This window comes from Vidua macroura, chromosome 13 (assembly GCF_024509145.1).
Source record: "Vidua macroura isolate BioBank_ID:100142 chromosome 13, ASM2450914v1, whole genome shotgun sequence".
Lineage (NCBI taxonomy): Eukaryota > Metazoa > Chordata > Aves > Passeriformes > Viduidae > Vidua > Vidua macroura.
This window is the reverse complement of record NC_071583.1, coordinates 15,937,673-15,955,534: the sequence shown is the minus strand read 5'-3', so window position 1 is coordinate 15,955,534 and position 17,862 is coordinate 15,937,673. Positions and strand designations below refer to the sequence as shown.

The 17,862-nt window shown below is 40.7% G+C and overlaps 1 protein-coding gene across 2 annotated transcripts in view; it reads right to left on the bottom strand.

Moving 5' to 3' along the window:
- PRKCD (protein kinase C delta) overlaps positions 1-17,862 on the bottom strand; it is a 60,569-nt gene that overhangs the window by 5,976 nt on the left and 36,731 nt on the right. The window contains exons 3-13 of one of the 2 annotated variants that reach the window (XM_053989644.1): positions 15,548-15,747; positions 14,236-14,296; positions 5,677-5,833; positions 5,017-5,048; positions 4,282-4,367; positions 3,863-3,992; positions 3,180-3,280; positions 1,917-2,013; positions 1,479-1,609; positions 647-820; positions 38-129 (exon numbers count right to left, since the gene is read on the bottom strand). In XM_053989644.1, coding sequence (XP_053845619.1) covers positions 38-129; positions 647-820; positions 1,479-1,609; positions 1,917-2,013; positions 3,180-3,280; positions 3,863-3,992; positions 4,282-4,367; positions 5,017-5,048; positions 5,677-5,833; positions 14,236-14,296; positions 15,548-15,747 — 1,261 coding nt within the window. The remainder of the gene's footprint in view (positions 1-37; positions 130-646; positions 821-1,478; positions 1,610-1,916; positions 2,014-3,179; positions 3,281-3,862; positions 3,993-4,281; positions 4,368-5,016; positions 5,049-5,676; positions 5,834-14,235; positions 14,297-15,547; positions 15,748-17,862) is intronic. The other variant, XM_053989645.1, reaches the window with a different exon arrangement.

The window sequence follows — 17,862 nt, the reverse complement described above, 5'->3', positions numbered from 1 at the left end:
ATGCATGGAGGTGGGGAATGAAGGGCTGAGGACTCACGTTGCTCTGTAGAGGTCGAAACGCCCCTTGTCTTGGATGTGGAACATCAGGTCTCCCCCATTCAGGAACTCCATCACGAAGAACAAATGATCCTTTAGCAGATAACCAGGGAATGGAACAATTACTGATGCTATCCAACCATAAATGAAGTAGCAATGTGCCTGCAGGGGACCAAGCAGCCACCTCCATCTTCTCCTGAAGAATTTTTGGTTTTATGCACCCCTATGAGGCTCCTACAGAGTTGAGTGGCCTGGTCTTGTAAATGTAAATAGCTGATCCTGTATTCTGTGGGTTTCTAGGCTTAATACACACTGAAACAGACCTACTAAGTCATCCTTTTCCCCTCACTGAGGGTAAAGCTCAGATGAAGGACTTAAACTCCTTCTTATTCCAGATTGCACACATGTTTTTCTGATTTTATTTTGTCTTTATCAAGGTATGTTTGGGCATACTCATATTTACTTTCCACTAGGCCCATGAATTGCACAGAGCGCAGGAAAAGGACATTTAATTCTTGCATCACTAAATTACTTTAATTTGACTGCTGGTATCAGCATCCATTAAAGGCTCAATCTGTTGTGCTGCTGTCACCATTTAAATTTTTCTTACCTTTGTCTGAAACGTGCAGTAAAGATGTGTGAGAAATGGATTTTCCCAGGCAAGAGCCAGGACTCTCTTTTCCACCATGGTACATTCCACGTCATCATCAATTAGCACCACGTCCTTTTTCAGAGCTTTGATAGCAAAGAATTCATTCTTCCCTTTCAGCTCTGCAAGCAGAACCTACAAGAAATAAAAGATGAGAGTACAGCATGTGTAGGAAAGACTGGTGCTGATTTATCAGGGAGGGAAAGCCAAAGGTGTTCATAGCAGGTGCACTGACAATTAAAAAACACATTTACATGGGAAAGATGAGCGAGGTTTGGGAAGGTGAAGCTGCTGGACACAGATGAGGAGATGGGGCTCAAGGACCATGTACCACAGGCAGTTTTTCTGTCAATGCCTGGTGAGTGTATGAACAGCAGCCATGTAAAGCCTGGTCTGTCACTAGAGCTGCAGTTTCAGAGACAGCAGGACAGAGCCTGTGGAGGTCACACTGCTCTTCCAAACGTCCCTGCCACTGCACTGGGGCATTGTGAGGCTGTTTCTGTGTGGAGGGAACAGAACTAAAATGTCCATTTGCACTGGATATGTGCATTAAAGGGCAATTCCTCTGCCTCAATACTAAACACTGACAAACTGCTGGGCACAATGAATCACTTTGGGGTTTACACAAGATCCAGCTGATGAATTTCCAGTGTCTTTGACAAAGATGTCTACAAACAATTCTGTTAGAAGATTACTGACCCAGAAAGCTGTGAGACCTTTTGGTTAAAGGAAACAGCCCATCACATTGCAGATCAAGCCAGGCAGACACCTGAACTCTGAATTTGTCACATACCTTTCCAAAGCTTCCTTTCCCCAGCACCTTGTGGAAGACAAAGCTGTCTATGTTGAATTTTCTCCTTGCAGCTCTTGGAACTGGTTTGGTTGTGTTCACCTCCCAGAGCTTATCGTACTCGCTGTTATCTGCTGAGCAAAACAGGGAGGGGAAAGTTCAGGGGATGCAGGAACCCTGCAGGACTCAGAGCCCTGGATAAAAATGAGGTACTGACACAGCATCTCAATGCATCTGCTGCTGGAATTATTGGTGAACTGAAATATAAGGGACAAGTCCTGGTAAACTTTTCATGTGGCCAGGAGATGGTAAAAAGAAAGACATGCTGCTTTTTTTAACAGCACTTATTTAAAAAATTGTCTAACACAAGGCAAGAATGAATAACTTTTTAAATTGTCTGGTAGGTAAGTGCCTGTATTGAAGCATTGTCTGTTTCCTCACCTGTTGTGTCTCCTCCTGGAGCTTTATGTTTCTTATCAAAATCTTGATAAATACCAACACTTTCTACAGATCCAGAATCAGACCTTCGTGTAGATTTCTGGGGAAAAGGGCAACATTTGAAATTATATTAGCACTGTTACTTCAGAAATAGAGTAAATAGCTTTAAATGTAACATGATGGCAGCATAAACCTTTCTTTTTAATTATTAACTTCCAGTATATATCTTTTCTCAAGAAGTTTGGTTCACAGACTATTTAGTCACCTTCTTTACAGCTTCACATTAGCATTTGCTTTATTTCCTTCACTGCAAGAAAATAAGTCATTGAAATTCCTGAACAGTCTATGTTCCATTTTCATTGTGAAATTATTAAAGGTATAATGGTTTCAACCACAGTGGAAAGGATCTGAACTGTGGGAAAACATCTCCTTGGATGTCTGTTCATGTGAAAGAGGAAATGGGAATCACTGTTTTACTGACATGCTGAAGTCATATCTGGATGTGACATCTGTCCTTAGCACAGGGAAAAACAACTTTTACATATGGGAGATCCCTGAGATCAAATTTCAGTAATGAAAAGATTGAGCCCCTGTGTCATGAGAGAGCTGCCACAACAGCTCTCACTGTTTTCAAAGTAAATATCCTGTGAAAGCTTAGGAATACACATCTCAGAGGAAGCACTGTTGGCTTTTGTGATATATTTCCCTGTTTTATTTCAGAACTTGTGTCTGAATTTTTATTTGCAGAAGTTGACCACAGAAGAATCATGCTGCAGCAGGAGATGAACAATGCAAGCTATAGGGCCAGCATTAATTCCAGAGGGGTTTTCTGTGTTTGTGTATATATATTTATATCAGATGAATAAAAAATGAGACTAGGTGGTATATTTCTCCTTATTCACTTAATTTTATCATTCAAGTGGAATTTTAAAGTTGAAGCATGTAAAAACAGATTTTCAGCATTATGATGCCACTGATTAACCCATTAAACAGAAAGGAACAGAATAATCTTGGCACTGCAGAAGAACAAAATTGGATTTCAGGAAGCCACACACCTTTTAAAAAATTGTTTAAGTGGCATACCCCTTCCTTATTTCAGTTTCAGGCTATTGATATCTTTGTTAGTCTCTGTAAGTGTCAAATTAAAAAAGACAAAGCTGTTTGCATTTCCTCTTTTCCAAATACAGTTTCCCATAAAAGATGATGTGGAAACCCACGAATGCTCTGAAAAGAAGTCATTACCTTAGAAATGGCAATAAAGCTTACCTGGCTAACTTGATTTAAAGCTTCAGCTAGCAACTTCTGGTTTATTCCACATAAGTTTGCCACCTTCTTCTGGCATTTATGATGCACATTCATCCCACATTCTAAAAGAAATGTAAGGATTGTTATCAAGCATCAGGAAAATACTGACATTACAACAAAGAGGGCTGTTCTGTGCAGTTCAGAAACCTTCTTTTAAGATCAGACTGGACATGGACCTGTCATTGCTACCAAAATTGCAGTTTTTATCCTTTAACACATGAAGGTTTTTCCCTTCCCTTTCACAAGGGAAAAACCTCCAATCATCATTACTTTCTTCTCAAAATCTGTGACAATAAGGATCATACTGCCTTTCTGTGGGAGAATTATAAAAGCAATATTTACAGTAAATGCTTTGAATGCACTTTGAGATGCTGCGCTGAGTCAGTCTCCAAATTTCAGCTACTACCAAAGCAGTAATTTTGATAATGCTCAAGATTACACCTCTGCAGTGTTTCCTGACTCCTTCAGCAGCTCACCTTGGCTGAGCTGTCCCATGAGCCCAGTGCCTGTGTCTCTCTTTTGTACAAAAGCTTTTTAACCCCATATGGATGAGACGAATCCCACCCTACACGCGACCACCAGCAGACCCAGTGGGGGAACACTGGAAAAGCACTGAGAGCTGCCAGCTCCCTCCTCCTCCTCACCTTCACACTTGAGCCCTTGCTTGACCAGCCCCCAGAGCAGGCTGCCACAGTGGTCACAGAAGGTGGGGCTCATGTAGTTGTAGACGCGGAAGCGGTGGGGCATGTCGATGTTGAAGCGCTCCTTCTGGAACTGAGCACAGGCACAACCATTCCACCTCAGCCCTGCTCCCTCCCCAGCAGGGAGATGGCTCTGCCCACACACAGCACCCACTCCTCAGAGCTTTCAGCTGCTTTGCTTACTTGGAAGCTTTGCCCGCTGCCTGTTACAGAACTTTACACAACTTTAAACAAAGACAGAACCTTGGTTTGTACAGCCAAACATCTCCCAGATGGAGTTGTCAGCTTCTGTACGAGGTTTTGTTAGTTCAGCAATGTTTAATTACATAATTACACTCTAAATATATTGTTTCAGCTCTTACCATTGTGTCCCTGCTGTTGGCTGCAGTACCAGTACACCTCCCAATGATTTTATCAATGCATTTCTTATGAATAGCAGCATTGCATTCTTCAAGACATGCAAAAGGGAAAAAAAAGGATTCATTCAGCTAATAAATACGTGGGATGAGGTGTATGCATTTAATGGCAGAATGCGAAAATCACACTCCTTTCCCATCATACTATATACACCAAAAGTTCATTTTCTATCAAGATTATAATATTTTTTAAGCTGGTTCCTCCGCCCCTTTTCTTTTACCATAAACTTTATTTCTAAATGAAATCAGCAATGCCCCCCGCATTTGATAACAGAAGGACAGTATTATGCTTTTGAGATTTGCCCTTTGATAGCTCCTCTCTGCTTGGAGCAATGCACAGATCTATGCCAAGTCAAAGGTGATTTTCAATTCAGCTGTAAAACCTCTCAATAGCTGTAATTCACTTTAGAAAAGGGTTCACAAAAAACTGCTGTCATAAATGAGTGCAACATTTCAATAGCATCACACACTTCTGAGAAGAATAGCTAAGTCTAAATCTTGATACTGAAATCCCAGGTAGGAATCATAGGTTCCTTTGGTTATTGTGCAAAATTGATATTTAACTTCTACTACTACCCATAGTGATGATGCATTGTCCCATGCATATTTACAGAATTTTTTCAAGATCTCCAGATTCATGTGGAAAGCAACATAAGATTAAAAAAAAAAAAATCAACTTACGTCTACATTTGTATCCCTGCTTGTTGAGTCCCCTGAAAAACAAATTATAAAAAGGGAAATCAATACATTTCCTGGAATAATAGATGTCTGGTGTTTATTTTCACCATGTCAAACAACCAATTAATAAATAGGTCTAAGTTCTGGTAATCAGAATCCTCTGTCTTAGGACAGCAGTGTTTAGAAGATAAGGTCCTGTATTTGATAGACCAGCAAACCAGGAGGAAAACCCAGAAACAAGTTTTCAATCACATGGAAAATCCTCCCAACCTAATTTAGGATAAAACCAGCTTTACTATGAAAGGGATCCAACTTCTCTGTGGGTCTCTAGGCTGCCATCAGTCACTTCACATCTCAAAGTCTGGCCATTATTTTTCAGACCCACCCCTCTTTGTTCTCCTGTGGCAGAGCTGCTGATGATCATGGCCAGATATCACTTGATGCTGATGGAGTTTCTGCCTATTATTTCAGTGGCAAAAATGTTCAAGCTCTATTTCTCAGTGTGAAAGACAACTATGGTTCTCTTAGGTATAAAAATACCTTTATTGAGTATATAACTTCAATTGCCCAACACAAATTTATTTGTCATGTTTCATCTCAGTATATCTGAAGCAAATTTTGCAGTAATTTGGCCCTTGGGGAAGCTTAGATTTTCTTTCTTACCATACAAAGTCTCTGCAGACAGAGCAAAATGTAGGTTGTCCAAAGAAGGTGGCAATAAATTCATGACTTTTGATGTAGTGGATTTTGGCTTGCTTGATAGCTCCTCTCCTGTTGATAGTTACTGTCCCCTCCTCTTCCCTCATCGACTGTCTGCAGTCTGGGGGGGACACAAGAAGACACACTTTTAATACTGCTAGGTATTACAAAGGTTAATATTTGCTTCTCCCAAATGTTCAGTTTGTTTTCCTGTTTCTGACTCATGTTTCTGTTCATTTTACACCTGCATCCTTTCAGTCCATCAGGAGTAGTACAGGTGCACACACTGCTTCCCAAGGGGTCCCTGTGTTCTCTGCAGGTGCTTCCCACTCCTGCCCACACAGAAAAACCTTCAGCTGATGAACTGAGAGCACAGAGCAGGGATGGAGCACAGTATTGATAGAGAAGTGACAACCACCATTGTTCCTTGAAAAAAAAAAAATCTATGATTTCTGTTCTGTGATTTTTGCTTAATATGAGTAAGTATTTTATTAGAAGCAGGAAGGTCAGCAGAACCCTTTCCATGCTGCTGCTCCACATGTCCTCCTGAACTAGGACTACAGCAGAAATTCAGATGAACTGCTGCAGGACCTTGTGGGTGACCACAGGACCATTCTACTGAAAGATGACTTTCTTCCAGCCTCCAGGATCATTAAGCAGCAAGGACAAATGAGATTTTCAGTCAGACATTTCCATTTTCATGCCTTATAACATTAATGTTTTATCTTTCCATGAGTCCCAGTCTCATTCCTTTCCCCTCCTAGCCCCCATGGAATCAAATTATTCAGTATTATAACAATACTGCCTGCTCCCATCTACTGTAGCATCTAATACTGGATCACATAGAAATCACATGCAGCATTAAGCCAAGAAATAAAACAACAAACAAATTCTCAGGCTCCAAGTCCAGCTGGCTCATACAGGTCCCCATCAGAGGTTATGGTTATTTTCAGTCATTTCCAAGGAAGCTTCTGAGTTTCTTTTACAAAAATGCGAATTTGTGGCTGTAAGACTGAGACACAAACTCAGACTATTTAGTCTTAGACATTTTTGAAGTCATAGGGGTTTGTAGCAGAGGTAACCTAATGCAGGTATATCAAGAGACTGGGTAACTGGTGATTTAACTTGAGAACACATTTCTTGTCAACTGAAAGGAGCTGTTGAGGGACAATCCCATCCAGCAGGAAAAGATAAAGGCTTGAGCTGGAAACGAGGAACTGATCAACTGCTAACTCCATCAGTTCTGGCCAGCAGCTTGTGGGTCCCAGCCTGGAAGAAATGTGGACATAGTTTACATGTCCAAAATGCTGTAAAGCTGAGGGCAACAGCATCTTGCTGTGTGCAGGCTGGGAATTTCCACAGCAATGGAGTAAGGAAAAAGCCAGAGGAGCATTTTTGCCATCATTTTTTTAATTAGCTTTGTTGCATTGCTGCCTTTTATCACTATCAGGGGGAGCCTTGCTTTCAGCACTGACAGAAGCAGATTTGTGTCCTTTGCCAAGTCACACTCACTGCAATGCCCAAGCTTACTACAAAGTTACCCAGGAGCTCTGTTTTTCTGGCTGCTAGATGCACTTGGTTCTTGTCATTTGTTTTAGCTGGCTGCCACCACTGCTATTCCAACAGACTGCTGAACCTGGAATACAATCTGTCATGTGCCACCTTTCTGAGTGTCCTAAAGTAATTTATCTGTCACAGCCAGCAGCAGCCACACTGAAGCAGCATGTGCTGTCTTAGAAAAGAAATGGCATCATCAGCTCTAATATTGAGGAAAGATTAAGCATATTAGTGAAAAGAAAGTTCAGAAAAGGTCTCCAGGTTTTGCCACTAGGTATTAATGTACTTTTCTGAGAAACTGGCCACCTGGTTCAGAGAAAAAGCCATCCTGACAGCCCCTGAAAGGACCTTCCAGTGTGCACTGTGACAGTCCCTGAGTCACCCCTGCCCCTCCAGGAACAGGATTCCTTTGCCTTGTTCAAACAGGCTGCTGAATTCACCCAACACCAACTCATCAGCTGCTGCACTCCAGCTTGTGGCAGTCTGCAAACTGTGCTATCTCTGTTTAATCCTGCTGAGCAAACACACAGACCTCACCCACTGCTGCCCAAATGCTTCAGGGAAACCACACTGGTGTGGTGCAAGGGAAGCAAGGTGCTCAAGAGGCAGCAGTACTTCACATAGTTTGCTGCAGTAAAGGATGTCTTGGTAAGGGAGATTTAATCAGTAACAGCAAGGAAGCAGAGAAAGGCCTTTTGCTTTATGGCAGTTTTCTGAGGAGATCACCTGTGATGCAGCAAATTACCAGACAAAAGCCTTTCTAAAGTCCATAACAAGCAAACCAAGTGTTTAGTGAGGAACAAACACCTCATGCTGAAATACTTGGAGCAATTTAGTATTGCTGATACTCTGTGCAGAAGTCTCTGACAAAACTTGATTAATTTAAGGGATACACCAGTGTTTCCTCCCTGTCTGAAGCCCTGACATCAAACTTAAGAGAAATACATGAGACTGACACTTATTTCTTTGAGAGGGTAGTTATATAACCTAATCACTTTGGGTTTTTTTTTTTCCTCTTTTTTTTTTTTTATTTTGCATGTTTTCCCTAGGTATACTTTAATGGGGAAGACTCCTTTAGCACAGCAAAACCTCAAAATCTGCATGTGAGGACACACAGACTTTACAACAAGCTGCCTTGTTCGATGCCTTTACCAAAACCAACCAGTATAACAAAGAATAGCTGAAAACATTGTCTGGTTCAGAAGCAGCTGAGGGCTTTGGAGAGCAGCTGTAAGGTTCATCAGGAGTTGAGGTGGCTCTGAAATTATGGCATAATTTCAATTTACTATGGGCATGTTTAACAAGTTATCTTTAATGTGTAAATTGTCTTTAATGTGTATTGCTCCAGAAAAGTTTTAAGCAGCTCAGCCAGCAGTGGAGTTAACTGGAGAATAAAGGCTTAATTTCAGAGATGCAGAGACAATCAAGAATTGCAGGGAAGTAACTTTCACAACAGCTGTATGGATGCAGGGTGGAGATACACAAGGGGTATGGAAAAACACAAATGGAAAAATTTTGCTTCCCCCTCCAAGCAAGCCAGGATTTCCATAAATGAAATGCTTGTCATGAACCAGCACATGGTCAGAAAGAGCAGGTACAGAACAGCTGAATCAGCAACTAGGGCCCAGGTGACCTCTGCAGCCTGGGGTTGACATGAATCATTCTGCACCCAGCACACACCATTAAACATAATCTATTTCCTCTGTTGAGAGCTGTGGTTAATATTTATCACGGACATGTTCATCTATTTCAAGGTCCCTTCTCAAAACTTGCAGCTGATCTGACACAAACGCCCAGAACTCCTCTGTGCTGAAGAAACCACGAGGCAGGGCTGGGAATTGGCAGTGAGCTCCCCGGACTGCTGCAAACACCCCCTGCATTCTCTGTTCAGCTGCAGTGCCTGTCCTGCTCAACATTTCACAGTCCCCACAGCCACACAACACCCAACCCACTGCCTGGAAAACATTTACTACAGTAATTGTGCTGGGGCTCTGCTGAGCTGTAATAAACCTCAAGGTGAGATATCACGTTGTCTCAATTGAACCTCAAAAGTCCAAAGACAAAGGAAAACCTCAGGATAACCCTACTCGTTTTTCTTAAAAGAAAGAATTGAAAAAAAATATTTACCCTCTTCAGAGTTCATTTTTCATTTTAACCTGCTTATTTCATGGTGCTGCTCGTGAAGAGGAAAGAGAACGGTGCTACTGTCAGAGTCTGGGAACCAGGACTTCAAACAGGGACAGGAAAGGCATTTTCTGAGCTGGTTGCTCAGGCTGAGATTTGTCTGAAACTTTATAATTAATTACAAACACCACTAACATTTCTGTTCAGTGTCTGTCTCCTTCTGCTGTTCTGCAGCCTTGCACTTGGCTTTGCTTGAAAGTTAAGTGCACCTTCAGGTCAAGAAAAATATTAATCTCTCAGAGCAATCATTAAAAGGGAAAGCTTGTTCCTGACAAAGAGACTTTCCCAGTATGGACTGTCTCAGAGGCATACTGCTCTTTAACCTGGTCCTAGAGAAAGATCATCTGTTAAAAAAAACTCCCACCCAACCAAACCCAAAAATCCCAAGAAACCATTTACAGAAGTAGAAGTTCCCCAAAAGCCTACAGTTCTGTGACATGAACTTGCTATGTCAAATCATTCTGGTCTTTGTGCTACCCCTCTAAAGAGGTTTGGGTTGGAGCATTTAGTTGCAATGCCTGCCACAGGCAGGGATAACTTGCACTAGACCAGGCTGCTCAGAGCCCCGTCCAGCCTGGCCTTGAACAAATCCAGGATGAAGTCCTGCCATGGCCCTGAGCTGCTGCTGCTCTGCAGCTACTTCAGGGTATGTGTGCAACCTTTCCTAGGCATCACTGACACCAATGGCCTGGTAGAGAAGTGTAAAACAAAACACCAGCTTTAATAAACCCTGCTTTTCAATCCAGGATTAAAAACCCCCAAAACCAAACACACTCCAGCCTTTGTGGTGCTCCCACCCACCCGGAGCTGCAGTGTGAACACAGCCCGTGCTCAGTGTACAGAGCTCTTGTTTTACAGCTCAGTGTTTTGCTAAATGCTTCTGCAGAGACCTTTGGTATCTCATTTGTGATAATAAAACCAGGAATAAACTGGAAAATGGGTCTTTTCTCTTCTTCAAATTACACAGTAAAACCAACAGATACAGCAGCTCATATACAGCTACAGATTTCAAGCATCTCAAACTTCTACTGAAGGTACAAACTATATCAGATTTTCTGTGCTCCACACAACATGTTAGCTACCTTAGGAACCACAGACACACCAACCTGCTATCCATGAAATCACTACATCTGCAACTGTCTGATTATCTGAGAGGAATATCAGAAGATAAAGCCTGCAGATGTTTTTTGTTCAATTCATGCAATCGCACTTCTGCTGCAGATTAAAGGAGATGTGAGGTGCCACTGAATAACCTCCACATTAGCCAAATTTCTAGAAATGGCATTTTCTCAGTTAAATGATTAAATCATACCAACATCCCCATGTGCAATTATAAGATTCAGTTCTGGCTCTTCAGCCCTCATCACTGTTATTTATTAAAAATGTGACCATCCTTCCATAATGCACCTCATTCATAGAGATACTTTCTTCAACTCTTACTTTAGGCTCATACAATATTCAGACTGAAATGGCAAATCTGTTATTTACTCTAGTATTTTTCACAGATAACTCAGAAAAATGCTGAAGTCTCATGCTTCCCCAACACTCAACACACAGAGAGCAACATATTCAAAATATATGCAGCTCTCTGGTTCAGGTCCCTCTCCCAGCATTCAGAGAATTGAGATATCAAAAGTCTGCATGTAAATTACTCACCTTCTGGTACTTCTAATGGCATTTTAAGGAAAAAATTCACTGCCCCTTTCTGCAGGAAGCTGTAGCCAGCAAAACAGCAATTCAGAATTCAAACCCAAGACCCAAGCCCAAAGCTGCTAACACTGCACAAGACACTCAGGAGAGTGAGGTTCTGCGTTTTCTTACTTGAGGAGGTCATTAACCACATTTGAATAAACAAAGATCAAGCAAAGCATTAAACTTAGTTCAACTCCCACCTATTAAAACTAAAGCTGCTTTACAGAATTATAATCTAGCTTCAATACTACAACAAGAGAAGGAGGGGTAGAAGCAAATTTCAAAATTAAAATTGAGGTTGACACTCTGTTCTTGCATTTCACACACCAGGAGAAAAGCTTTTGAATTTCCAGCACAAGCTCATATTTAAATCACGGGACAGAAGACAAAAAAGTTCCTTGACAGCTCTAAGTCAGGGCTCTGCAGACCCCATTTTATAAGGTCTAGGAAGAAAAAAACCTAAGATTGGTAAGACTTTTCATATTCTAAATTAACTGGTCAGGTCACAATCTGGAAAAAGAATATGCAAATGAAAAGTCTCAGTGTAGTCTACCATGGAAGAACCATTAATACCAGCTTATTTTGTGATTTTGTTTTCTAGGAATATACCTGTTAATGGAGCAATAACATTCTTATTTCTCTGCTCTGCACCACTGCAGCAGAGGAAAGCAGCTTTCTCTAAAGGTAGCAGAATGTTTGCTACTTAGAAGAAAGGTCTGAAAAACAGCAGCTTCAGTTTGCAAAACAAGCCACAGAAAGAATCAGTCACTTTTGTGAAGTGCTTGGAGGTTTTCAAACAAAGGGTAGCACCTATAACTCAAAGATACAAATGGCAGCAATAGAATAAACCAGGGAATACTTTGAATAAACCAAGGAACAACTGAAATACCAGTTTCAGAGCAAGCCTTTTTTAGAATTTTAGAAACACAGCTACCATAGAGATCAGTATGCAAAGGCAGGTCAGAGGGAGAGCAAAGTGACAAGTGCATAGGATGGAATGTGAACTGTCCTGAGCTTCAGCTATTAACTGAGGGGTTCAGCAGGGTGGGGAATGGAGCTTGACACAAACAATCTTGCAATGCACCAGCAAACCTCTATGCTCTCAAAGTAGTAATGCTGATTTAACTGGAGACAACATTTACAGTAGTGCAATGATGAGCCAAAAAATCAGTGTTTGCCTATTTAGCAGCATTACACACTGACATAAGGGAGGTTTGCAACCTTGAGGAGGAGTAGTTTGTTAAAATGTATTGATATTTGCAGTGTTCACATTAAAATATCAGATTGAGTGACTTTCCTTCACAAAATGTAGATGTATAAAAGTCTTGAAAGGCAGTTTCCACCACCTCTGTAGTTCAGTTACCAAAAATGTATTGGTGACTAATTTCATATAAAGGAGAAGGTAAATAGGAACTCATTGCAAAGTAAAAGGTCAAAAAAGTGCAGTAAGATGTGAATATTAACTTGCCAATTAGAATATAAATGCATGACTTAATGATCTGTTTGGTATTTAGGCTTCATCCACCACCATCTGCAATCCCTAATACAGGCAATGAAAAGAACTGCAGGAACATTGTATCTATTTTTAAGTTATTTTGATTACTGAGTAAAATTAATGTAGTGCTTTCAGCACACAAGTATTACCTTCCTGCTAACAGCTAATAATAAATTATGGAAGGTTTTCACTTATGCCATCTCTACTTTTCCACATGTCTGCATGGAGAGGAGGAAATATGCTTCAGCCTCATTAAATAAACAACTGAAAATACAGAAACTGGGTTTGTACAGGTTTTCTTGAGAAACTTCTGGGTGTCCAGGAGAAATGGATTTCTGTAGATCACATTAAATATCTATGATCAGAGTACCATTGCCCCATGAAACAGCCTTGCACAGGAAACTATGACAAAGCCCAAAATAAATATTTCCTCATATAATGGCTCATACCAGTTTAAATGCAAACTTGAGAAAAAACTCTCACTTACAGACTCTTTAAAATCCCAGTATTTTTTTTAAATTTTGCTTTAAAGTGTTGACTTTCTGTAGACACCAAAGCAACAAACATATAGGCTGGGTTTTTTGCCATCACAAAGATAAAACATCACCTCTGAAATGTAACCTATGCACATCACATTCTATCTTCAGTATCTTCTGCACAGAAAGTACAAAAAAGAATGGTACCTTCTCAATGAACTTATTCTAGAGAGCAGAACTGTGCTCCTTCTATAAATGTCTGTGGGGGGAAAAACCCATCCATGCTTCAAAATTTCCTGTTTAGTGTTTCCAGTTATTTATTAACACATACTATTAAAACTTGTAACACTGGTAGGCTAATCTGGCAGACCAGTTAAATTATAATTACAATATTATTCCAAAAAATAATGATTTCATGACTTCTAGTATGGGAAAAGCTTAAGTACAAGCTGAGCACGTTGTGAGGTTTACAGCATTTCCTTTAGGAAAGGACTCCCCAGATACACAAATCCACACCATATTTTGGGCTTATCTTGGGTTTATTACTGTACTTGAAGCTTCCCTCCTAGTTAATTTCCAAAGAGCCTGTGTAGGTTTCTGGAACAGAAAGGCTGTACACTTTTTAAATTGGTATGTCAGATCATTCATTGGATTTGCATTTTAATACTAAACCATTCACTCATTCCTACAATCAGTTTCTGTAATTAGTGAATAGGATGTCTGAATCCCAGGAAACTCAGACCCAATGCTCCAATCCATAAAAAATTTTTCCCACATAAGCTGGAGCAAGAGATTCAACTTCTTTGCACCTAAAAAGGAACAGATAATATATTTTCTATCACATCAAAACATGAGAGTAGACATATTAAAGATCCAAAAGTGCCTAAATGCAACAGCATTTAGAAATGAACAAATCCTGCCATGAGTGCATATAACAAAAAAACCAACCCAAACACCTAGAAAGCAAATTAATACAATTAATTAATAAGATTCTACTCAGTACACCAGGTGATTGTTTTGTAAGCTACATCCTGTGTTCTGCAAAAAAACAAAAAAAAAAACAAGCAACAAACCAACCTTTTTTCACATAACTGTCTGAAAATAAACTATTGACAATACCTGCATCTTCCAAAAAATACTGCACAGCCATCAGCACCTTCCCCTGAGGCTGAAGGTCAAGCTGTGGAAAGAAAGATAGCAACAGTGAAGTGTGTGGTTGACTGCATCTCTCAGGAATTTAAACAGCTCTTTCTAGGGTATCAAAGTAGACTATTCAATAACTGTTTGATTGCAATCCTGTTCCATATCTCACTACTGCAGCTGAGTCAGGGGCTTTTATGCTCCTGCTTTTCCTCGTGTGCTGCGTTGCTTTGATGTGTCCCCAGGAGTTCAGCATGGTCAGAGTTCACATTGTTTGTCCACGTCCCTTTCCCGTTTCTCCAAAGAAGTTTGTTGGCTTCTGTTTTTACTGTGAGTATACTCAATCTGCACAGGAACCCAGTTTTAAAAGAAGTCTATACAATCCTTTATATGTTTATTGAGAGTACAAACCATAGTGATATCAAATGCTGTTGCTGGCAATGAAAAAAAGTGGTATAATCAAAATTTATTTTCCTTTCCTCCTCAAAACCATTACACATGGTTTCTGTGGCAAATTCTACAGACCAGCAAAAAAAATAAGTGCCTTTTAAGCCAACAGCTGAGGTCAGTTCCTGTGCTAAGAGTGTAGCCACTAATTCTTAAACTGCTGCCTTCATAAAAGATAAGAAACCCTTAACCATGTTAGAGTGACTTAATCTTCACTTCAGCACAGATCAAAGTACCCCTGGGTTACACTAAATACAACTTGGGATGAAAAATCCAGTCCCCAGACGAAAGCAAACCACAGTTACATTAGATACACCCATGAACATATCCCCAGAAATCCCATCATCCTACTGGGATAATGAGTGAGCTCATCTCTAAGGCAGTGTCTGACACTCAGAACATTTGCCCAGCAAAGTTTACAGAAGGCCAAGACCTCAGTTACAGCTACTAATGCCAGGCTGTGTCTCCACACACAAAAATAACCTTACAGGCTATGCTAAGTGGTCTCTGCTGGCCATGATGTCCAAGTCATGACAGGTTGTACAGAGGAAGTTTAACACTGATGATGTCAATGTGGTACCTGTTCTGTGGATAATAAGCAGAGGGTTTGAGACCACTGGACTGGCTAAAACTGATCACTATTAGCTTTTACTCTTCTGAATAATTGCTCTTGTCTTAGAAATCAAAGTGTGAAAAAAAGCCCCAAGTGTAACAGGTGAATACAAACTAGAGAGATTCTACTGACCTAGGAAAATCTGTAAGCCTAAAAGGCACAAGGCATTCATTCAGCTTGAAAGAAACAAAACTAGGTCAGCAATTTTGAGGAATGAATCTTTTTCCTTACCCAGAACTCTGCTTTGCCATTGCCTTTCTTGCACCGTTCTGCCAGCACTGACACACCCACAGTCACCTCAGACAATGGCTCTTCTGCTGCTTTCATCAGCACAATCTGGATCACCCGGCCCTCGTAAATGTGGGCGTCAAAAGTTGATTTCCATTCGGGGTACATGGTGGGTTTCTTCTGAACCAGAGTTTTTCCTCTCTCTGAAAGCCACACAAAAAAAAAAAAAAAAAAAAAAAAAAAAAAAAAAAAGAAACTGTAAAATGTATATAGCTCTAGCATTTAAACTCAACAAAATAAAAGAAGGAATACTTGTACTGAAACTACAAGCAGCCTTACTGCTTCTTTTACTGTTATTGGAACCAGGTTTAAATACTCAGTTCAAAGTTCATGACATGGAAGGCAAAGCCCACCCTGATGAACATGCAAAGGCAGTGAAGGGGTTAACATGGAGCTAGAGAGCAGGAGGGACAAACCCTGATGTGGAACTCAAGCTGGGTTAGTCAGTCACAACTTGCCAGGGAACACTTGCATGACTCCATTCTGGTATAAATCTCCATGAAGTGCCATCTGATCATCATGAATACCTACTGCTACAAGATAAATCTCACACTGACCCAGTTTAAATTGAAACCAGTGTCTGAGAGATGAAAGGCTTCACATTTCATTAATCTACTTCCAAGTTATCCCAACATTTCACTTGTATTCTTAAGTCACTCTCCTTGGCATTGTACTCTACCATGACTGCTACTTTTTAAAGGATATTTCAGGGCCTTTTCTGTCCTCTGCAGTCCATGCAGACCTCGTGTAGTTAAGGAATAACAAAAAAGCTAAAATTACCTCAAAAAATGTCCTTTTTTCCCCTTTTTTTTTTTTTTTTTGGTTTCCTTTAAGAGCATCTCAGCACACTCTTTTGTTAGGAGTTTTACATTGCTGTACTATTCTTATTAGATGGATTTTTTTTTTTCCTTTTTGCCAAGAAAGGCTGGATGATCCTTGAAGTCCCTTCCAGCCTGGTATTCTATGAATCTAATACACAGCTTCAGTCTCTCCTGCTACCCATTAAAGGGATTTCTTCCTGTCCATATCTCAGGCCCAGAAAATAGCCAGTGACTGCACAATCTATGACAAGCTTTGGCATAGTTCTAGATCTGAGACTCTAAGTCCCATCAACATATCCAAAATGATGATGCCTCCTGAGAAACCACATCCAGCTCTTCACTGTGACTCTGGCACACAGAGCCACTTTCCAGTTTCCCTCTGATTTGCTGCCAAATCAATTATTCTCCATTTGTGCCCAGGAAACTGAATACAATTTTCTACATTCTACACAATTTCTGCTATTTATCAAGATTTTTTTTTTTCTTTTTGCAATAGAAGTGCTTTCTAAGTGACTCTCCAGCTCTGAATGATCCATTTGCTGTTATGATATCAAAGCAGTAGTAAAGCAGATTAAATAGTTGGACCCTTCCCCAGGAAGCTGCAGTGTGGTCTGTTAGATGCTTAATATTTTAAAATCCTGCTGGAATCTCAAGGCAAGTCAGTGTTCATTCATGAAGAGCTTGCTGGACACTGCACTCAGCTGTGCTGAGCCCTGCAGACAAGCACAGGGAATGGTGTCCTTGCACTGCTTTATTAGGGAATGCCTGCCAGCAGCAGCACTGGGAGTCACAGCTCAGACACAGCCCTGAGCCACTTGCCAAAGGAGATTCCAAAATGCTCAGAAATGGCCACATGAGGACCTCTCCACTGCAAAGCAAACTTCAGCATTCCTCCTCTACTCAGTCAAAAGCTTTTATCTTGAATTTGAGGAACTGGGCAGACCGAAGGCTCAAGCCCTTCACAGTACAAACCTACTTCCAGAGCCCTGTTCTATGAAAAAAACTTGAAAATATTGTCACAGAATCACTGAATTGTTTGGGTTGAAAAAGATCTTTAAAGTCATCAAGTCCAGCCACTAACCCAGCACCACCAAGGCCATTATTAAACCATGTCCCCAAGTGCCACATCTACACATTTATTTAGAGATTATTAGGACAGACAATAAAGGTGAGGAGGGGGATAAGAAGCAGGCTGTCTGCACAGCAAGGCTTTTACACTGGCCTGCTTTTTGGATTGCTAAAGCCAGACCCCTTCATCAAAAAGGCACAGTTCAGGAGGCATACTTGGCAATAGGAGAGATTGCATATTTGCAGAACATTTGACAGTAATTCAGGGTTTGCAGAAACAGCAGCAGTTTGTAAAGAGTTGGTAATACTCTTTCTAAGATTCTTAGAAGGGGAAAGAATGATTCCAGTCTGTCCACAGCCTCTCCCCTC